The sequence below is a fragment of the Littorina saxatilis genome, linkage group LG17, assembly GCF_037325665.1.
Source record: "Littorina saxatilis isolate snail1 linkage group LG17, US_GU_Lsax_2.0, whole genome shotgun sequence".
In the NCBI taxonomy this organism is placed as follows: domain Eukaryota; kingdom Metazoa; phylum Mollusca; class Gastropoda; order Littorinimorpha; family Littorinidae; genus Littorina; species Littorina saxatilis.
The window spans coordinates 36,117,823-36,141,528 of NC_090261.1; the positions used below are offsets into that span (position 1 = coordinate 36,117,823).

At 41.6% G+C, this 23,706-nt stretch overlaps 2 protein-coding genes and 1 long non-coding RNA gene across 3 annotated transcripts in view; 2 read left to right on the forward strand and 1 right to left on the reverse strand.

Annotated features, from left to right (window-relative positions):
- The window catches only part of LOC138953540 (UDP-GalNAc:beta-1,3-N-acetylgalactosaminyltransferase 2-like), a 468,189-nt gene extending 450,252 nt beyond the window's left edge, over positions 1-17,937 (reverse strand). Inside the window, exons 1-6 of the mRNA XM_070325379.1 lie at positions 17,821-17,937; positions 16,896-17,022; positions 15,370-15,473; positions 14,967-15,046; positions 14,533-14,631; positions 13,677-13,772 (exon numbers count right to left, since the gene is read on the reverse strand). Of these exons, the coding sequence (XP_070181480.1) occupies positions 13,677-13,772; positions 14,533-14,631; positions 14,967-15,046; positions 15,370-15,473; positions 16,896-17,022; positions 17,821-17,905 (591 nt within the window). The 5' untranslated portion in view covers positions 17,906-17,937. The remainder of the gene's footprint in view (positions 1-13,676; positions 13,773-14,532; positions 14,632-14,966; positions 15,047-15,369; positions 15,474-16,895; positions 17,023-17,820) is intronic.
- LOC138953084 (uncharacterized) lies at positions 10,069-11,056 on the forward strand. Its single transcript, XR_011451478.1, has 2 exons — positions 10,069-10,292; positions 10,510-11,056. It is a non-coding gene; the product is annotated as an uncharacterized lncRNA (long non-coding RNA).
- A 3,486-nt stretch (positions 17,938-21,423) lies between the features above and the next one.
- Positions 21,424-22,866, forward strand: LOC138953271 (piggyBac transposable element-derived protein 3-like). Its single transcript, XM_070325071.1, has 3 exons — positions 21,424-21,440; positions 21,664-21,851; positions 22,130-22,866. The coding sequence occupies exons 1-3, from the start codon at positions 21,424-21,426 to the stop codon at positions 22,864-22,866; spliced, it is 942 nt and encodes a 313-aa protein (XP_070181172.1).
- The last annotated feature ends 840 nt before the right edge of the window (positions 22,867-23,706 follow it).

Genomic DNA, 23,706 nt, shown 5'->3' on the forward strand with positions numbered 1-23,706 from the left:
TTTTAATTTCATATCTGTTGAGGCATTATCCTTTACGATGAGTTTGGCCGAACGACGATAGAGAGAGTCTAACTTTTTCAAGTGGACATCACTGCTGAGAGACAGAGACATAGACAGAGAGACATAGACAGAGAGACAGAGACAGAGAGACAGCGACAGAGAGACAAAGACAGAGAGAGAGAGACAGAGACAGACAGAGAGAGAGACAGACAGAGAGACAGACAGAGAGACATACAGAAACACAGAGAGACAGAGAGAGACAGACAGGCAGGCAGACAGAGAGACAGACAGAAACACAGAGAGAGACAGAGAGAGACAGACAGGCAGGCAGACAAACATAGTCAGAGAGATTCAGACTGATTGATGTTTGTGTGGGTGGGTGGGCGTGCGTGCGTACGTATGTGCGTGCATGCGTGCGTGTGTGTGTGAGTTTGTGTGTGTATGTGTGTGTGCGGAGGGGGGGGGGTTTGTTTCCTTGTTTACGTAATGTCGAGCCGAGGCAGCTGTACCGTCAGTGGAGCATGTAACATTCGCTATTCTTTGCCTACGGCGCCAAGTAAATTTCTCAAGTGGGAAAAATAACCTTCAAGGCTCCCAGATCGACGAATGCTTTGAGCGGATTAGTTCGATAAGGATGACACTGTATTCAGCTGATCAAACACATCTGCAACCCGACAAATTGTTGGTTAATGTCAACCTTAAACGATGTTACAGGACAATTTCATCGATTTTTCTATAAAATAAAAATAAATCTTTGAATATGTGCGAACCTGCCCGTATGCGTTTGGTCAGGTAAAATTAAAAAAGAGCAAAGTATTAAAAATAGTAGAATCTGTGTGTGTCTGTCCGTGTGCGAGTGCGTGTCAGTTTATCTATGTCTGTCTGCCTGTCTATCTGTCTGTGTTGGTGCGCGTGCGTGCGCTGCTGTTTGGTTTGCTTGACCAGTTTTCACTGTTTATACATTCTGTAAAATCTATGCAAAACTGCCAACAAAGAAAAACAGTTCAGAATGTATTTCTCACATTGACACAAGCTCTGTTCAGATTAGTTTCACACCCTGAGGCGACTGTTCTTTCAGTAACCTTTACCCCATGAAATGAGATGAAACAACATGAAAATCAATGAGTCAAACAACGCGGCTGTTCGAGTGTAATCACATTTCAGGCATTCTTCTAATACACACTCCTGCAATTAATTAAACCACAAAAGTAATCGTGATAATGAAAGATCACCCGCACGAACTGATTAACCTCAGCCGACACTCCGAAGCTTTGCACATGCGGTACCAAAACAGCACTGCGCAAGTTAATCATTATCAGCAGCTATTATCTCCAACACTCAAGTACAAAGACATTATGTTTGTGTCACGCACACCTGGCAGCTGACTCAGTTTATGTTGGAAGGTGTGACACTGCCAACAACGCTGCATGGGGAATGATTAATACTTCAAACAATTTAAAGATACCTTCTCAAGAAGCATGGGAACAGCACAAGCTATAACATCTGAAAATCGGGCGGGCGAGGAAACATTTGTTTGCACTTCCACTAGTGAATATGTTTGATGCAACCTGTCTTCAAAAGTAAAACGTCTGCTACCAACTTACCCGATTCTTTTCAGGATTCAGAGAGTTTCTGGATTAATCTTAAGGCAACCATGAACGCATATATTCAGGCAGCTATATAGATGCGTAGGGCAACCATGAGAGCATGGCTAAGGCTTTAATTGTTAGCAATAGATTTACATTGAAAGAAAAGGCACCAACAGCTGCAAATCAAATCAACCGAAATTACACACAATGTGTGTGATTAAAAACATCCAATGAATGTCAAAAAGACTTTCTGTTATTTGCCACAGCTGCAGTAATTTCCCATCAAACATGTAGATCAAAATTATGAAACCAGGGCAAGATTTATCTGCGCAGAAGAAAGCTATTAAACCAACAAAAAAGACCAAGTCGACATGATATTCACATCAGCCTCTATACCTGCACAGGGGATATAATCACAATCTTGTTTTTGAGAGAGAGAGAGAGAGAGAGAGAGAGAGAGAGAGAGAGAGAGAGAGAGAGAGAGAGAGAGAGAGAGAGAGAGAGAGAGAGAGATTAACAATTCAAGACGTTCATACAGGTCGAGGTCTAAGAAGACCAAAAACCGGCAAGTGTATGTATGTTCAGGTGTGTGCGAGCGTGCATCCGTGTGTGAATTACTGTGCGTGTGCGCGCGCGCGCGCGTGTGTGTGCGTGTGTGTGTATTTCATTGCGTGCGTGCGTACATGCGCGCGTGCTTGTGTGTACCTGTGTATACATGCTAGTGCATGCGTGCATGAGTGAACGCACGTGTTCATGCGCGCCGCAACGACTGATGCACTGTGTGACGATTTATTAGAACGACCTACGATTGAGGACAACCAAGACTATCGCGAGAACATTCTATCGCATTGGAGTGACCGAGATATCGCAGAGTAACATAACTCACGTCATCAATCACATATGACGTAAGCTGGATTTTACGTGTGTCATTCCGAAGCAAGAAGCAGTAAAACAGAGAGTTTAGAATATTATTGTTTGCTAACAAGAAAAGGAAATACAGGTAGGAAAATAGAAAGGAACACCTGAAGCTTTGAAGAATTAGATTGAATGGTCCATAAAGGGAAAGGCGGGAGGATTATTTCTTGGTGATAAAATGTAGGAATTTCATAACCAACGCAAAATAGTTCTAACCGATTGTGAGATGGAAAGGAAACATCTTCCATGTCCACAAGAACGAAGAATTCGTTTTCACTAGCTTAATTTGAAGTAAGTACACGAGATTAATTATCGTTCAAACCAAATAAGTAACAGGCATACTAATATGTGAAAGCGGCATAATTAGGACAAGAAAAAGATGTGGAATTCATAATTCATTGAATGTATGTAATTGACTTTCATGACAACGAACATCAACGATTCGTTTTGGGAACATAACCAGAAATTTAGTTAGTTGCTTGATATTAACACATTCTATTTGTTCCAGGCTTTGGTCGCTTGTTTGTCTCGCTTGACCGCAAGACTTGCAACTCGTCGTTTTGATGACAGACGAATCGGGAGTTAACGCAACTACGTTCCAAGAAGATTCATCGCGGTTTACGTGAAGAGAGTGACGTTGGAAGCGTACGAAGTCGAACATGGAATGAAAGACTAAGTGACAATTCGAGACTTCAGTAGAATTCCATCTGATACTATTTATGAAAGTAACAAAAGGCAGACAGGGTGTTTCTGCAATTTATTTAATGTGAGCGGAGAATGTGACGGTGAACAATCCATTAGACCTATACAATCTGCTACAAATTCATGAGAAAGATGAGAAACTTTGAGGATGATGTGAAATCCAGTGGTGAAGAGGTGGACGAGTAAGCGTGAAGGAACAGTGACCTGAACGGGAAGTGCACCTGAGCGCTACGTCTGGAACACCGAACAACCACATGAGAAGAAGAGGAGAACAGAACACAATGCCGAAGATGCCTGGAAGATCTTGTTAGAAGCCAGAAGCTGAATAAAAGCTGAGTCTAATTTTAGATCAATCACCAAGCATCGTTGATGATCGTTGTGTGCATGTCTGTCTTCTTATCCTTTACACCCACAAGATAATATCCAATTTAGATTCTTAATAACTGATAAGTCCAAAGGAATGACGTAGAAAATAAACCCTAGACAACGATAACACACATTCCTTCAAGAAATCAGTAACAAATGGATGGCTCGTCCGGGGATCGCTAAATTTGGGATATGAATTTGTGTGTTGTGTGTATGTAATTCATCTCATCATCATCACTTTTGTTAAATAAATAAAGTATCACTAATTAACTGTAGCGTCAGGTCTAGTCCATGGGAAAGTTGATTAACTCAACGTAGTAAATTACGACCCAACAGAGAGATCTGTTCGGTTGTGTTGGGTAGCCAGAATGTAAAGAAACGGCTCTGATTTTTCTTTTCTGGATGAGAACCAACGGAAACATAAATCGGGATTGTAGGATAGTTCCGTAATTTATATAGTGTGTTCTGGTAATATTCAAAGTCTGGTGTGACTGTAGAATAAAGACAGAGTAGATGCATGTATATTTAACCTGCTAGGATCAATCAGAACGGTCAAGTAGACTAAGATTAATCAGCAACTAAGGGTTAGTATATTTTATGCTTCTCTGATTACCAGAAGCTCGACTATAAAGAATGAATGGTAAAAGTTATTAGTAATCGTAGAGTGGTTACACGACAGAACATAGCTGTTCTAAGTTTGAACACCATACAATTCAGCTCGTCAAGTTGACGTGGGTGGCAGATTTAGTCAATAGTTTTCGCGACCGGGCCGGGTACGAAATTGAGACTAAAGTCACATATTTTGCATTACATAAAGTGTAAGCATTATAACGACTGTGTAAGGCACAGTTTTTGCTTTTCGGAAGCGCGATTTAATTTCGTCCGTGTTATCAATCGGGAATTTGAATTTTCGTTTACGACGACATCAATATGAACACGCGCGGGTCCGAAGCAGCTCGCTTTGAGCGAGAAAATAATCTGGCACTGGCAGACAGAGAAGACACAGAAGAAAATGGCGAGATAAATACGTGTGCAACCAACCAGAAATTGACAGCACTCGAACGCACGAAAGAACTCTTGGAAGAAGGAAAGCTCTTGGAGTTGACAGGTACTGAGTTGCGCGAATTTGTTCTTCAACAGAAAAATGAAGAACGTCAACGCGAACGCGAACAAGAAGAACGTCAACGCGAACGCGAACAAGAAGAACGTCAGCGCGAGCAAGAAGAACGTCAGCGCGAGCAAGAAGAACGTCGACTAGAACGAGAAGAAAGAGCTCGTCTCGAAGAACTTCGAATTCAAGTCGAATTAGCTCGAGCTACAGTTGAACATGCCGGTGAAAACAGTAACCGGAATAACAACCGCAACGATGAACTTAGATCTCGAGACAACTACCAAGCTAAGCTACCTTTCTTGGAAGATAAAGATGACATCGAATCTTTCATACTCCAGTTCGAGAGACATGCAATGAGCTACAATTGGGAGGAAGCAACATGGGCTGTGAAAATGTCTTCACTACTGAAAGGACAAGCAAGGATTGCTTACGCCAGAATGAAGAACGAGGATGCAGGTAATTATTATCTTCTGAAGAAGACGCTGTTGGAGCGATGCAAGATTACTGCAGAATCATACAGGGAGAAATTCCGACGCACGCGGAAGAACCAGGATGAAAGTAGCACAGAGTACATAACGCGAATTTCATTGTACCTGGACCGCTGGATAGAAATGTCCGAGAAAGGAGGCACTGTAGAGGATTTGAAAGACATTTTTCTACAAGAGCAGATACTCGACAACATGCCACCAGAACTAGTCACATACGTCAAAGATAGAGAACCCCGAAACATCGATGATGTCATCAAGTTGTGGGTACGATACGATGAAGCCAGAACAAGTTCAATTCGGAAAGTACGGACACTTGAAGGAAAGAGCAATGAAGAGAAGGGGAAAGAAGGAAGGAGGAATGAAGAAAGAGGAAATGGAAGACGAGGCTACAATGACAAAGGAAAGAATGGTCGGGACCATGGAAGAAGATCCGATGAGAAAGAAGGATCAAACTCAAAGCCAAAGGTTTCCTGCTACTTTTGTCAGGGTCCACATTTCAGATACGACTGTCCGAAACTGAAGAAGAAAGAAGAAGCTGGTGCAGCGATGCAAGAAGATGAAGAGAATTTTCAAAGATCGTCTTACGACATGCTGTGTGACGTCTGTGAGAAGAAAAACTTCACGAAGTTCTCACAGGTATTAGTTGAAGGAAAACCTGCGACCGCATACAGAGACACAGGAAGCACGTCAATCATCGTCGATGCAGATCTAGTCCCAGAAGGGAAGATTTCATCTCAAGTAAGAGAAACGACGTTGGCGAAGAAGAATGTGAAAGAAACGCTGCGGACCGCCAAGATACATCTCGATACACCTTACTTCGTAGGAGAAACGGAGGTAAGCGTGATGGAAAACCCTGTCCATCCTGTACTCATTGGAAACAAGATGGGTGTGGGATCGGCAAGAAAAGAGACTCCTGTATATCCTATCAGGAATCCAGAGTTGAAAGAGACGGCTGCCGCTGTCACTACTCGACAAGAAGAGAGAAGAGAAATGGAGGAACAAGAAAAGACTCCAACATTTCCAGAAACTGACCAGTTGTTTTCATCAGTAGATCTGAAGAAAGAACAACGAGAAGACCACACGCTGAACAGACTACACGTTCTCGCAGAGACGAAGATCGTGAAAGGAAGGGTCACGTTCGTCCATGTCAAAGGCATACTGTATCGACAGTATATAGACAAATATGGAAAAACGCATCAGCAAGTGGTGGTCCCGATACAGAGGAGAAGTAAAGTGCTCAGCGTAGGACACGATACTCCTATGGCTGGCCACTTAGGTCACAAGAAGACACGGGAGAGAGTTTGGCAGGATTTCTACTGGCCCGGAATGGTGGGAGATATCAGAAGATACTGCATGTCGTGTGACACTTGTCAACGGACGACACCGAAAGGACGCACAAAACGTGTGCCGTTAGGGAAGATGCCCGTTATCGATACGGCGTTCAAACGAGTGGCAGTAGACCTCATCGGTCCCATCAAACCTATCTCCGAGTCCAAGAAACAATACATTCTCGTAATGGTAGACTACGCCACTCGCTATCCAGAGGCTGTCGCCTTGAAGGACATCCGAGCTGAAACCGTAGCAGAAGCACTATGGAATTTCTGGACTAGATTAGGGATTCCAGATGAAATACTGACGGACCAAGGAAAACAGTTCACATGCGAGTTGATGCAACAAGTGAACCAACTCCTCCACATCAAGGGATTGACCACAACCCCGTGGCATCCTCAGGCCAATGGGTTAGTTGAAAGATTCAACGGTACGCTCAAGTCTATGCTCAAGAAGCTGACTATTGAACAACCCAAGAAGTGGGATCAATACCTACCAGCCTTGCTGTTCGCCTACCGAGAGGTCCCACAGGACTCATTGGGATTCTCGCCTTTCGAACTCTTGTTCGGTCGCACAGTGAAAGGTCCTATGCACGTGCTACGACAACTGTGGACGGAAGAAGATGCGTCAGACGAAATCAAAACAACGGCAGAGCATGTGACAGAACTACGGAATCGTATTGAAGGAACTTGCAAGATCGCGCGAGAGAATCTCGCCAAGTCATCAACACGGCAGGCTCAATACTACAACAAGTTTGCCAAGAAAAGAGCATTCGTTGAAGGAACCAGAGTCCTGCTGCTGCTTCCCACAAAACGGAACAAGCTGGAGTTAGCTTGGAAAGGACCGTACTTAGTGGAAGAGAAGATCAACTCGTTTGACTATCGTGTCAAAGTGGGAAAAGTTTCCCGAGTCTACCACATCAATCTTCTTCGACAGTACCATGAGAGAGACATTATGTTGGAACAAGAAGTCCCTGGTGTCGACGAAGAAGAAGAAGAAGTTGTGGCAGTCGTGGTGGTTGATCTGGAAGAACGCGAAGATGAATACTACGCAAATGTGGAAAACGTCGCGCATATACCCATGCCAGCGACGAAACGCAACGAAACTGGAAAAGATGTACATATCTGTACAGGGTTGACAGCGGAGCAACAAAGAGAAGTTCGAGAAGCTTGCGAAGAAGCCAACGAGAACTTGACTGATGTTCCAAAACCCACCGACCTGGAAACATGTACGATCAAGATGACGGACAAACGTCCAGTGTATGTGAAGCCACGTCCGATACCCCATTCGCAAGTCGAGATTGTAGAGAAAGAAGTGAAAGAAATGCTCGAACTAGGAGTCATTGAACCCGCTACATCAGCGTACAACTCACCGATCGTGTTGGTAAAAAAGAAGCCGTCGGGAGCAGTCCGGTTTTGCAATGATTTCCGCGAATGCAATAAGTTAGTGGAGTTCGACACGGAACCAATCACCGACGTGGAACACCTGTTTGCAGACCTCTCAGGAGCACGCTATTTCAGCAAACTAGACCTCACAAAAGGGTATTGGGCGATACCGATTGCGAAGGAAGACCGGTGCAAGACAGCTTTCAGCACATCACTCGGCACATTCCAATGGATCTACATGCCATTCGGCTTGAAGACAGCAGGCAGCATCTTCAACCGTATGATGAGAAAACTTCTCGGACCATTGAACCGAAGAGACGTCCATCACTTCATGGATGACATTTTGATCGCATCCGCAACGTGGGAAGAACACATTGCATCGATTAAAGCAGTCCTGCAGAGATTGAAAGAAGCGAACTTGGCAGCCAAACCTTCGAAGTGCTACTTTGGATTCAGCCATCTGTCATACCTCGGGCACGAGATCGGAAATGGAAAGAAGTGGCCTGAAGACGAGAAGATTGAACAGATCCTGAAAGCCAAAGCACCAGAGACAAAGAAGGAACTGCGGGCCTTTTTGGGATTGAGCGGATTCTACAGATCTTATGTGTCACAGTACTCTGAGATCGCTGCAGTTTTGACAGACAAAACGAAGAAACAAGAACCCGAGAAAGTGAAGTGGAGTCCAGAATGTCAGACAGCATTCGAAACTCTGAAACAGAAACTGGCTGCAAACCCAGTACTGATGATTCCCGATCATCAACTTCCTTTCGTCCTGAGAACCGATGCATCTGATCGAGGCATGGGCGCCGTGCTGATGCAAGACCAAGGAAAGGGTTTGCAACCCATTGCGTACGCGAGCAAGAAACTGAAAGGAGCAGAAGAGAATTATGCTACTGTTGAGAAGGAATGTTTGGCCACAGTCTGGGGCATCCAGAAATTCGAACGATTCCTCTACGGGAAGCATTTCACCCTTGAAACCGATCATCAACCACTGCAATACCTGCAGAGGATGAAGCCAACCAACCCTCGATTGATGAGATGGGCACTACAGCTGCAGCCCTACTCATTCACCATCAAAGTCATTCCAGGGAAAGACAACATCGGGGCCGACTATCTCAGTCGGGCTTCATGAATGAGTTGATGTGAACCATTGAAGTGACTACCAATCTGTGTCTCAAGACTCATGTAGAATCTGAACCTGTTATTATGTTGAAATAAAATTGATTGGTGCTCTGAATGGTGTAGAGTCGTTTTATATAAACCATAAAGATAGATTGAGTACAATCTTCCCCTTCCATGGGCATTTGTGACGATTTATTAGAACGACCTACGATTGAGGACAACCAAGACTATCGCGAGAACATTCTATCGCATTGGAGTGACCGAGATATCGCAGAGTAACATAACTCACGTCATCAATCACATATGACGTAAGCTGGATTTTACGTGTGTCATTCCGAAGCAAGAAGCAGTAAAACAGAGAGTTTAGAATATTATTATACGTTAATTGGATCTGTGATCCAAACATGGCTTTTGGTCAATCGAGATGGGAGTTTATTCCACGAGCCCGTAGGGCGAGTGGAATAAACTGCCATCGAGATTGACCAAAAGGCATGTTTGGATCACAGATCCAATTAACATATATATCTCGACATTCACTGGTCTTAGGGTTTTTGTTTTCAAAGAAGAAAGAAACTTGCTTGAACACGGACAACTTCTCCGAGCAAAATCAACAAACCTAATCACTCGCATTCCACCTCAAGGTCTCGGCCAACCAAGACTATGGCATACTCGTAGCAAAGCCGCCGAATGGTACCGTAAACCAAGAATAGTGACGTAAGAGAATAGCATGTCGTCTTTTGATTTGGAACGTGACGTGTTTCAGAACTTCTTCTGGACAACTCGGATGGTCTTCTGCGAAGTGGTTGGCACGAGATTCTTTTTCTTCTTCGACAGTTCATCCTCCGATACTGTAGCAAAACCTTTAATCTTTTTTTCACTTTCGAGTATGCGGACGACTGAACTTGACCGCGAAAAAGTAGTCCTTTCGGAATCATTACGCCGAGTCTGAACATGAGGTCTGAACATTGTTTTTAGGCAGGACCTAGGTGAAAGCGAGGCTGTTCTTATCTCTGTGTACAGTCGAGAGAGAGAGAAATACATGTCGAGACATTGTCTGCTAACAAGAAAAGGAAATACAGGTAGGAAAATAGAAAGGAACACCTGAAGCTTTGAAGAATTAGATTGAATGGTCCATAAAGGGAAAGGCGGGAGGATTATTTCTTGGTGATAAAATGTAGGAATTTCATAACCAACGCAAAATAGTTCTAACCGATTGTGAGATGGAAAGGAAACATCTTCCATGTCCACAAGAACGAAGAATTCGTTTTCACTAGCTTAATTTGAAGTAAGTACACGAGATTAATTATCGTTCAAACCAAATAAGTAACAGGCATACTAATATGTGAAAGCGGCATAATTAGGACAAGAAAAAGATGTGGAATTCATAATTCATTGAATGTATGTAATTGACTTTCATGACAACGAACATCAACGATTCGTTTTGGGAACATAACCAGAAATTTAGTTAGTTGCTTGATATTAACACATTCTATTTGTTCCAGGCTTTGGTCGCTTGTTTGTCTCGCTTGACCGCAAGACTTGCAACTCGTCGTTTTGATGACAGACGAATCGGGAGTTAACGCAACTACGTTCCAAGAAGATTCATCGCGGTTTACGTGAAGAGAGTGACGTTGGAAGCGTACGAAGTCGAACATGGAATGAAAGACTAAGTGACAATTCGAGACTTCAGTAGAATTCCATCTGATACTATTTATGAAAGTAACAAAAGGCAGACAGGGTGTTTCTGCAATTTATTTAATGTGAGCGGAGAATGTGACGGTGAACAATCCATTAGACCTATACAATCTGCTACAAATTCATGAGAAAGATGAGAAACTTTGAGGATGATGTGAAATCCAGTGGTGAAGAGGTGGACGAGTAAGCGTGAAGGAACAGTGACCTGAACGGGAAGTGCACCTGAGCGCTACGTCAGGAACGCCGAACAACCACATGAGAAGAAGAGGAGAACAGAACACAATGCCGAAGATGCCTGGAAGATCTTGTTAGAAGCCAGAAGCTGAATAAAAGCTGAGTCTAATTTTAGATCAATCACCAAGCATCGTTGATGATCGTTGTGTGCATGTCTGTCTTCTTATTCTTTACACCCACAAGATAATATCCAATTTAGATTCTTAATAACTGATAAGCCCAAAGGAATGACGTAGAAAATAAACCCTAGACAACGATAACACACATTCCTTCAAGAAATCAGTAACACACTGCCACAGGCTGTGTTTGAGGTAGGACAAATATAAGTGTGGTAACATCGAGCGTATCTTTCTGACTACAACATAACACCGTGGAATTACAAAATAATGTTCTTAGTATTCCCTCTCAACATGCGGGTACTTGCTAATGCTTTAGCATTTTATTTGCTTTTCAACCGTTCATAGTTCAAATTCGTTGCAGCAGAGTCAATAAACACAAAGACAGAAAACAAGGAAGAAAGAAAAAAGTGGGGTAAACAGGATACAAATAAGTGAAAAGCGAGTGAAATATGCAGGTAATATATATTAACCTGTCAGCAGTCGTGCGATACTGATCGGCCAACAGATTGCTAGTTTGTTGGTAATAATCGAAAACACTGATCTAATCGAAAACGACTAAAGGGAGATAACGTGTGTAAAGATAATCCTGATTTTCACAAAATATTATCTCCCCTTTTTTCGGTCATAAACCCGTATTATAATGTACATGTATGTAGTGCGTGTTTGAAACTTTGTGATGGATCATGTAAGAACCAAGTAAAAGCAAGAAACGTACTTCTGCCTCATTAAATTCATATGCACACAAGATATAAAACATTTCTGCCTGTTTCAGTCTTTTTAGAGGATCACAGCACACACAAAACTGCAATACAAAGTACACAACATAGAGATCCACAATCATATAATTATGAAGGATCTAGCCTTACCTTGCCACTTGAATTTTGGGTGCATTATACATTATCAATTAAAAAACAAATACATAAAGATACACACCACTTCAGTGGAACCCCATTTTGAGCCCTCAACAAATCTTAAAAAATCAGGTCTTTCATTTTTTAAAGGTAAGGAGTCTTAAAATTAAGGACATTCTGAAGAGAAAACATCTTTCTTTCTTTATTTGGTGTTTTAAACCACGAAGGTTATATCGCGACGGGGAAAGGGGGGGAGATGGGATAGAGCCACTTGTTAATTGTTTCTTGTTCACAAAAGCACTAATCAAAAAATTGCTCCAGGGGCTTGCAACGTAGTACAATATATGACCTTACTGGGAGAAAGGACTTAACATTTCTTACATACTGCTTGACTAAAATCTTTACAAAAATTGACTATATTCTATACAAGAAACACTTAACAAGGGTAAAAGGAGAAACAGAATCCGTTAGTCGCCTCTTACGACATGCTGGGGAGCATCGGGTAAATTCTTCCCCCTAACCCGCTGGGGAAAAGAGAAAACCTGAAAACTAAGGTCTTAAAATCCCTTAAAAAGTGGGTCTCAAAATGGGGGTTCCCCTGTATTCATGGAAGACAAAAGAAGTCAATAAACAGAACAGATCACAATTTACATTATGCATGTAATATATTTGGTGTGCATGCATTTTTATCCTGTACAGGAGAACTTCTGTCATGTACATGTAGCAAATTAATGTAAGGTAAATTTAAAGCTTCACTCATAACTATGCTTTCTTGGTTTGCATTTGTTAGTTGAAGGAGGCAGCAGTTATGAGGAAACATACTTAACTCAGCTTTGGCAATTTTTCTCCCATGAAAAAATTAAAATTAAAAATCAAACAATTTAGCCATAGTTTGTCTTTGTACTTTTTTTTTAATTATTTTTATTTTCAACCATATCAACACCTTCAAATTTGGACTTGGGTATACTTGTAATTTTTCCAAAACTACTAAATCCTGCCAAAGATTGCTTCTAATAAACCAGCACACTGCAAATCTGCAGCTGTCTGGTCTCTTGGATTCTTTAAGTGATGTACTAGACAGAGGGTCACATGTACATTACTGCATTCAAACAAACAACAAACTAAACAACAGTTTCGATCACACCGTCCGACCGCGAACACAAGAACGAATGAATGAACGCACAGACAGACAAAGTGTATGAACACATAGGCTACACTTACGTGAGCCAAAAACACAACGGCGCAACAAAGAGGACTAGTATAGCAAAGTGACTACATGTTCTGCACTGATGTACATGAAAATAATTGGGTATGGTGTGAGTTGCAGCACACTGCCTGAAACACTACTAGCTCTTTTTCTACCTTTGTTCAGATTTCATACCCGACATGTTTAACAAAGTTCTCTAATTTTGTGAAAAATAATTGCAATTTTTTCTCTCTCAAAAATGTCAAACAAGCTTATTGCAAACTTCAAATATTTTTAGGGAAATGTAGATCACTCAGGGATGTCGTTTGGCATGAAAATTTGACATTAAATGCGTATTAAAATCGCCAAAAACTGCCAAACTTTTCTTAAGCTAGGGCAAAAGTGACAGCAAAATCGGCCTTAAATAATAAAATAAAAAAACATAAATTGACAACACTTTTATGGCCAAAAAAGTGCAAAATAATATAAATTCTAGCAACATCCCTCGTGCATCACTGCAGTCACTGTGTACATGTACAAGTCCTCTCTGTCGACATTCATGCAGAAAAGGGTGTTTGTCCTACCACATCCACTTGCAATGGTTGTATGGGTTGATATCGGTATCCCTTGTGTATAATCCCAGGGTCCTTCAGACTGAAGATGACTTCACCCAGCTCTTGCTACAAGTTGTGAATAAATGAGGAAATGAATTAGTGAAGAGAGAAGGAACGAAAAAAATAATTCTTCACGCCAGGTCTTGCTAGAAGTAATGATTGATTGGAGGAGTGAATAAGTGAGAAAAAAAAAGAAAAGACAAAAATCAAGGAAACAAAAAACAATTGAATAAACAAATGCATGACCAAAATGTAGTAAAGACAGAAAAAATGAAGAAAACAAATTGGAAAATCTAATAAATAGTGGTACCTGCGATGAAAGGACACCCTTGGGACCAGCCAAAAGTGTCCCTACATTGCAGGTGTCCTTTCATGACAGGTATACTTTGGTAGAGATAATATAAAAAGGGACAAGAGAAGGTGTCCTTTTAAGGGAGGTGTCCTCTCATGGGAGGGTCCGCACATCGCAGGTACTGCTGTATGATGACAAATTCCAGTACGGCTTGGGCACCATTTTCAGCCAAACAAGCAAAAACAATTTAAACGAGAAAATGTACAGGACAAAAAAGTGATTAAAAAAGGAAAACAGAAATGAATAAAAATTAAATTAAATTTGAAAAAAACAGCAAAATAAGACGGAAAAACAAAATAAAAGGGTTAACTTTTAAAAACATGTTTGAAAAAGCTGACGATCCTTAATGATTTAACACTTACGAACATATCCTGCTCATGAATTATCAGCGAGTACAAATAAAATCCACATCTATTCAGCTTAGGTTTATTTAACATAAGTGTAAAATGTACTGAAGATGCAGTTCGATCTTACCTCTGTCAAGTCATCATACAAAGAAACATTGAGGGGCTCCTCTTTTAGTGTAATGTCGGCCAAAATTCCAATTCTCTTTAGTGTAACTTGGTGCAGTGCCTGCAAAAAAATAATAATACAGTTACGCCGAAACACACACAACACACACACACACACATAACACACACACACACACACATACACACACACACACAAACAAACATACACTCACAACACACCACACCACATCAAGGCACACCAAAACACAACACAACGCAACACAACACAGAGACCACAACGCAACACAGGACAACATAACACACCACACCATCATGCAACGCAAATTAATGCAATGCAACACAACACAACACAGACCACAACACAACACACCCAACATAACACACCACACCACAACATAACACAACCACACCACAACACAACACACTTGAAATCACCTTGATGTTCAAGACGTGAACTTTTGGGCCGGTTACGAAATCTTCCATCACAGAAAATGCTTCAAAGTCTTTTGTGAGGTCTGCAAAATAAGATTGGTCACAATTCATACATTATTATCACAGCAAATTTCCAAATACATGTATAGGAAACCAAGCTGAAAACATGAAGACGATCGAGCTATCCAACATGTTTCGAATAAATCACAAATCACTGCTACATGTATTTCCCACAATTTCTATAAAATGTCCCTGTTTGTACAACAAACCGTTTAACATCGTGACAGGAGCTAAAAATTGCCCACAAATAATAGTCCATGCCCAATGTGCAAGAGCTAACTTATTATCTAAGAGCTCATTGGGAAATCAAAGACAAAATCACTTGAATATAAACGCACATACACACCTGCGGAAATGTCAGGTATCCACTCCTTGCATTCAAACGTGCTGAGTCTGTCTGCTGGGGGAATCAGGCAAGGTTCCATCCCTACTACAAACTTCACATGTATCCTGTCAAACAAGAAGAGAACAACAGTATGGTAATCTTATGGCTGTTTGAATCTCTCAGTGTTTTTATCGTATCTTTAAGCATTCCAAAGTACTTTCCCTTCTCAAAATTGAGTATAGCTAGTACCTCATCCAACTATGACTGCCAACAGAATGTTCACCAGGAGCCCAATGCATGGCCCCTTCATAGGAGCCTAATTTGATGACGTCACGGCAATAAAGTCGGTGGACTCCATAAAGTCTCTTATTTCTAATGCATAGACCGCGCATAGAGCCTCATGTCGGCCATAAAGTTATAGCAGGCCCCTCCTTCCAATAAGAGTTATGGAACCCGCTATTGGACCGTTTAAAATGGCGGCTGCTTTCATGCCGATTCAGGATGAGAAGAAATTTGAGAAGCAACCGGATCTTTCTTGACCGCCTACATCCACTGAATCGTTACGACAACGTGGAACTGTACAGAAAATTCCGCTTTCGTCGGCAGGACATTCTTGCAATCACGGATGAACTGTAAGAGCAACTCGAACTGCCAAATCGAAAGGGTGCATTGCCGCCGGTTCTGCGGGTTATCTTGACTTTCGGCCAGTTTTTACGCGTGCGGATCTTTTCAAGATGTGTGAGGCGAACTGATCGCGGTACATTATAATAATGATAATAATAATATAATACGGGAATTTATAACATCAAACACAGCATGCAGAACCAGCAAGAGAGTGACTTATACCTTTATGGCGAGGGTACCGGAATGAATATAGTTTCCAAACCACGAAAGCCAAGTTTTATCAGGAGACGGGCTTTCCAAACTGTCTGCGGCAAATGGTGTAAAACTGACCTGCCGCGAAGCATCACAAAGCTTGACGCATGCGCAGAGACACAGGATGACGGGGAATCCCTTCCACTATCTACGTGTTAAAAATAGAGCTGCTCTTAGCTATTGCAGGCACTATTTGACCTCATGCATGCGGACCGCTGAGTTCTATAGTGCGTTTCATAGCTATGCGCTCCACAGCGCTATGAAATCCTAAAAGTATGGAGGGGCTATGCATTGGGCTCCTGTACACAACTCTCACGACACCTTAAATGTTTCATCTGCTGATTAAATACTAAGGAACCACATGCACAATCAAATGCAAATGGAAATCCCTTGAGTTCAAGCAGCGGAACTTTTCCAGAGCTCATGCATTCAAACGTTGCACGAGTCATATCTGAACGTCATCTACTGCAACAGCACCAGACGATTAGAGCTCAGGCAAAAACTATGCTCGTTGAAAGCTAGCTGAAGGAGACAAATTGGCATACACCACCCTATTAGGTCTCCCACTGTATCACTACATGTGAAACATATAACACACTCGCACAGAAACCAACGAAGTATAGGAATACAACATATTATATTCCTGATTATCGAATTGGATCTCGTGATACCTGATTTTCCTGTCCTCCAAACTGCTTCCCATGTCTGCTTTTAGCCAGGTGTTTCTGATGGTGTTGCGTTCTTTTTGGTGGTCTCGTGCTGATAGAATGCACACGCCCACCAACAGTTCTGGTTTCTCTGAATCACAAAGCAAAAATAGTAAGTTAATGGAATATTTAATTGACAAAACATAACATTCACAAAAACCTCAAATACATTAGTTATTAGGCTCCAGATGTATGGTATTGCTGTGTCCCATATCACATCTTAAGAATTAGTTATTCCCACTTTTGTGAATTTGCTTTTAGACTACAGACTTTGCAAACTTTTTGTCCTGCATGCATACAAAATAAGTTCCATGCATGGGTGTTTGTGTGCATGTGTATGTATGCGTGTGTGTGTGTTTGTGTATGTGTGAAAACGTGTGTGTGTGTGTTTATATGAGAGAGAGAGAGAGAGAGAGAGAGAGAGAGAGAGAGAGAGAGAGAGAGAGAGAGAGAGAGAGAGAGAGAGGTGGTGGGGAGCGAAAGGGAGAATATACTCTGCCAATGCACTTTAAGCAATTCGAAATAACAAAAGATATATTTTGGGGTAGAGGGGGGGGGGGGGGGGGTGCGAGCGTACGTGCGCCAGTGTGTGTGTGTGTGTCACCGAGTCATGAGGCAGACAGGCCGTAACCATGCAGACAGACAAAGACAGACAGATATAGAGACGGTGGGTTCATGTGGTTTTTCGCCGACATTAAACTGTGTTGGGAATGTGTATCGCTCGTGTGCATTCATGCATCCATGCGCGTCTGTTTATCAATATCACAAAGGGTTAAGAAACAACACCTGTCGTCTGCTTCAGTCTGCAATAGTTTACTCTGTTCGATGATACCACAAAACGTCCACGAAATAAACTATAGATACAAATGTCAGTGCCTGTGGTTCAAACCTTTGGAATAAAGATGCAATACATAAGCAGACATGGCAACACAAACAGCAATAGCTGTCGAAACAACCCAAGTATATTTGGACATTTTCTCGTCTGCTATTCTCGTCTGCTAGACTTGTTCGCGCGGACTGAACCGGAAGTAGAGCTCGCAGCGCGCTTTTTCACAGAATCAACAAATATGAAACCCTTGGTACAAACAAAATAGCATATTTTGTTAGCCTATTAATTTTTGATATCTCCTTGACCTTGAAAACTACTGATCTTTATTTCTGCACTATTTTGTTCCGTATTATCAGCACATCAGTATATGATGTTGCGTCCCATCTAGTCAGCGGCGCTTTTCCGGAAATGACCTGCGCTTTGTTGGAATTCCAACTATGGCCGCCATTGTTGGAATTCCAACTTCGCGCTACGCGATTCTGGAAATGAACCGCGCGCAGAGTGAGAATTTTGCTCTTTCTTAGAATGCGATGATTAAATGATAATTGATGGACTACAATGATCAACGTATGTTTAAAATATCAATAGTTGGTTGTAATAAAACAGATGCATTAGACAAAATCATACCAACTGCTATTTTTCTTACTTACGAACCTTGGAAAAATAAACACTGACTTCAGTCGGACGTCGTTCTGAACAAACGATCGAGCGCTTCAGTTTGCCATTTTAACTGGTGCTAGTGAAGTTTACCCTTACAATTTAAGTAACGTTGACAACACTCATGCGTAACTTAATTGTTGCTTGATTGTCTTCTTCTTCAATGTACCGTGTTAAAGTTGAAACAGTATAGTTGGTTTGGGTATGTGTGTGGCTATATTTATGCATTCCCCCCCCCCTCCCCACACACCCGCACACACACACCCCAAGCACACCATCATCATCATGCCAAACATCTATGCATGTATATAGTTGGGTTCAGGGTAGGTATTTGGTAACTGTAAGTAGGAGTCAAGGGACCAGTTAACATTTAGTTTGGGTCAGTTTGCACAAAAATGTAACTTACTGAGTGGAAATTGTATTTGCACTTAATTCTTTTCTTTTATCTAAAAGTAAGTATGTTATATTATTGTAAAGTAAAATCCATTAACAAACTCGCTTGATAATTTCTGTGTATTCCGTAAACTTTTGCGTTCTTTATATTTTATTGTCAATACAAAAGCCACCAACAGCATTCAGTATCAAATTCATTATGATATGCCGCCTGCATCTTAACAGGTTTATTGTTAACATTATTGACTGTTAACTCATTGTGACCGGCCATTCTTGTGTCATTGGGAACACCCAGTGTCACAGAAATTGAAGATGCATGTATGTATATGTCCCAAGTGTGTTCTATGAGAGAAAGATTATATTCAATAGCTATATATATGGGCAGAAGCGCAGAACAATTTTTTATTACTTGCTTGAGAATGTGTAAATACTGAGAACAAAATGACATATTTTTGTGTTCAACACTTTTTTCATCATTAGAAACAGTTTAAGTAATGGTTGTGAACAACTTGTCCTGGTGGCACATGTACAAGATCAACAGGAGGTACCATAATTTTCATACAGAGGGTGTAAGAATTTGAAAGGATTAAAGTCAGTTAATGCAAAAATTAGCACTAAATGTGTGCTTGTGTGCATATGTGAAAAACCTGGTAATATGGTACAGCATATTTGAATACATCTCCAGTTTCAATGTACACAGTGTCTGCCTATCCCAATCATTATGATGCTAAGCAAGGTGTGTGTGTTTTTGTGTTTTTTTGGGGGGTACAAGGGATGCTCTTATATTTCTTTGGAACAACTGTGCTATGTTATATGTGCTACATTTTGTGTGCTTGATTGCATCATATAAGTTGAGTATGACTTTTCTTTGAATAATGCCTTTTGGTCTTTGATAAACAAAGGGAAGGAAGCACTAGCTGCCAATGCATACATTTCATGATTTGTTTAATTAAATTCACACACCACGCAAGAGAGGTAGCTTTCTCAGAAGGAGAGGTCACTTTTTTCAACCAAAGCAACAAAGCAAAGACCAAAACAGAGATCAATGAACTGAATTTACAAACAAACAGAATATGAAAACAAACTTATGACTGTGATTAATGGCTTTACACTACATGGGTGGGAGTCTGAATTTTGCCTGCGACTGAACTTTTTTTTTACTGCCGGGGTCCAAGGGCCGCCTAGGCCTTGGCGGATTGCAGGGGCAGCACGCAGCCAAAAACGAATTTTAGCATTTAAGGTGAGGATTAAGAAGCCTCGCCTGGCTTTAAAACGGAAAAAATAACAAGGTTGGTTCAGGTACTCAAACCATAACATCTTGTTAATTGAAGGGATTTATGCACGTTTTTAACACCTCACATGATTACAATTATATAGATTTTTTATTGTACGTCCCACATGCATTATGTTTCATTTGATTCACTTCTCTGTCTTAGTAGGAAAGCCGCATGAAATTATATATGTCATTATATTGAGACAAGAAAAGACAATTCATACATCATGATGCTTGAGGAGCAATGCACACACACACTCACACCCTAGGTCAAATGCTTGTCTTTGACCCCACAGTCTCACAGGAACACCAACACAAAGAAATCAGTGATGCAAATCAAAACTTTAATTCTCCCACAAAAAAACCCACATAAAATGTATGAGCACCAATGAACACACACACACCATTTCATTTAGTTTTATACACACAAAATGGAAAGGCAAACATCATTAGGCAAGTTTGTTGTTCACAAATACAGAGATACAAAAATTAGAAGATGGAATTCAGAAGAAATGTTCAAGGGTAACAAAATATTTTACGGTGCACAAAGCTTTCATACCCACAATAATGACATTATTCAGGATACAGCCTCAGTTGCCTTATTGATTAAAACAAAGTACGTTACTGCTTAGTTTGTGCTGTTTGCATGAAAATGGATCGATGGCAAAGAAATCACAAAAGACTGCAAAACGTAACTTATAACACCACAATTATCACACAGCAGAGGCAAACCTTGGTAACTGGGGTCAAACGGTAACGCAAATCTCAAAAGTTACAGAAGATACTTGTTTGAACTTGACAGTCAAACACACAAAAAACTATACTTCAAGAAAATTACAAGAAAAAAAATTAGTGACATCATTATGATCACAAAGCAGAAGCAACTAGAAAATTGGGGTCAAACTGTTCAGCACTATAATGTCACAGAAGACACACTTTGAAATTGGCACACTGACCCAACAAATAGACAGCACTAATAAATTAATCACATCACAATGATCTCACAGCAGAAGCACTACTTGTAAACTGCAATCAAACTGTACAGCACATCTAAATGCCACAGTAGAACATGTCTCTTTAACACACACACACACAATTGAGAGATAGCACATAACAAATGAATCACATCTTAACCCATATGTGCCCACCGTCCCATATATGGGACGCTATCTTTTAGTGGAGATTATAAATTAACTGAACCCAATAAAGTGGTTATCATTCCCCAGACATATCAAGGGAGGCTAAGTGTGTCCAGTTTTCGTGTTGAACGGGATGCATCTCCCTTACCGTTTCACACAGGTGCAGCCATTTGCATTTTTTGGTCTGAATTGATGAGCAGAATGGCAAGCAGTAAAAGGTAAGTTGTTATTTTCTTTACCAAGGACTTTTATATATCAAACAAAGAATAAATAATGGAGATACTGATGTTATCTGAATATGGATTTCGCGGATTGTGTAAAAAAAAGTTTTGCTTGCATCTGTGAGTGTTTGAAGTGCCGTCCCATTTATGGGACCGTGGGCACGAGAGGGGCGGGGTTTTTAACACATACAAAGAAGGATTTGCTTCTCTTGTCTTCCAGACTCTATAATGTCAACGAAGTTTTATCAATGCTGGAAGATGACAGCAGTGTCCAGGAAGCCTCTGTCTTCATTGAGCCACCTCCTGTGACTGAGGACACTGATGAAGACAGCGGAGAAGAAGACGGGGAAAGGACAGTCTCCATACCTCAATGGCCGTCAGCTGCGGGCGCCTGCTTCTGCCACAGTTGTCAGGAATGGTCAACGCCAGCCACTTTATTAACCTGAGAATGACAGGTCTTCAGATGAAGAAAGAGTAAGACTGGACATAAGCTTGTGTAAAGGCCACTCAGACGCAGAATCTCAGCATCGACGAGTCGATGGTGCCGTATTACGGCAGGCATGGCGCTAAAAAATTCATTCGTGGTAAACCAATCAGGTTTGGGTTCAAAATGTGGGTTCTGACCACTCCTCTGGGATACATCGTTCAGTGCGAGCCCTACCAAGGAGCCACATGACGACCGACAGCGTACCCGGGCGTTGGCATGGGAGGGGAGGTGGTTCTCGATCTCATAGCCGAGCTGCAGGAAGTGGAGGGATGCTCGTTCCACCTGACGTTTGACAATCTTTTCACGAGTTTGAAACTGCTGGATCGGCTGTCGGAAAAGAACATCGCGTGCACAGGCACAATCCGAGCAAATCGTCTCGAAGACAGCCCACTGAGAGATGTGAAAGATATGCAGAAGACGCCAAGAGGAACCTTCGACTATGCCACAGACACAAAGTCAGGTCTCATTGTCGTGCGATGGAACGACAACAATATCGTGAACGTCGTCTCAAACAAGGTTGGGGTACATCCACTTCAGGTGGCAAAGAGGTGGTCAAGGTCAGAGTCCAGGCAAGTTCAACTCCCACAGCCCTTCCTGATTCGCCACTACAACCAAACCATGGGAGGTGTTGATCGCACTGATCAGAACGTTGGCAAGTACAGGGTTGCCATACGCTCAAAGAAGTGGTGGTGGGCCATCTTTACCTACTGCCTAGACGTCTGTATCCAACAGGTGTGGCATCTGTACCGAGCAACTGAGGCTACAAAGAACAACTCGCTGGATCTTCTCGCCATCCGCAGGCGAGTTGTCAGGGTCTACCTTGGCCGCGCTTCACACCATGCAGCACCTGGCCGTCCAAGAGGCCACGTTTCTGTGGACAAGCGGGTCTTGGAAGAGATCAGGTTTGACCGACTGGACCATCTGTTGGAATTATGACCAACACAACTGAGATGCGGAGTTTGCGGCAAGAAGACCAAGCACCGTTGCTCAAAATGCAAGGTCGGGGTTCATGACCGATGCTTCCGGCAATATCACACTAAATGATGTTCTTCAACGTATGTGAACCACGACTGCAACACTCTATTCTTCAGTTGAATTGAAGTCAAAATGACAAAAGCCACCGACTGTTTCCAGAGTCAGAAACGAAATGTCGAATTGTGTTCACAGTTCGTTTCATTCTGTACAAAATAACATTTAATTTCCAAAATGAACAGTTTATTTCCCATTTATCAAAGGCAACAATTGCTCAAAATTCAGTTGTGTGACTTGTTTATGTTATCTTGAATGATTTTATTTCAATAAAAGTTCAGACCATCTGTAATTTTTGCTTTTCTATGTAATGTGAGAAAGTAAGAAAACCCCTACCCTCTCGTGCCCACTGTCCCATATATGGGACGGTAACGTTTTGTCTTCTAAATCACTAATTTCAAAGTTTTACTCCAAATGAGTATGAAATAGGTCAATTATAGACCAAATGCCATGCAAACAAGCAATTTTTGTTTGAAAAAAAAATTTGGGCATATATGGGTTAATGATCAGCAGAAGCACTACTTGCGAACTGGGGTGGGTTGCATGAGAGAACTTAAATTCCAAGCTCAAACGGTTCGACTTTACTCTAAAGCTTGCTCTGTTAAGAATCCGCAAAGCACGAAACGAAGTCGGGGTGCATGAGCCGTCTTTAGGGCCGACTCAACAGAGAAAGAGGGCAAGTCGACGTTGTCGACCTACTTGGAGCGTTAGTGGGAGATTCCATGATGTCACGGGAAATGTGGTCAG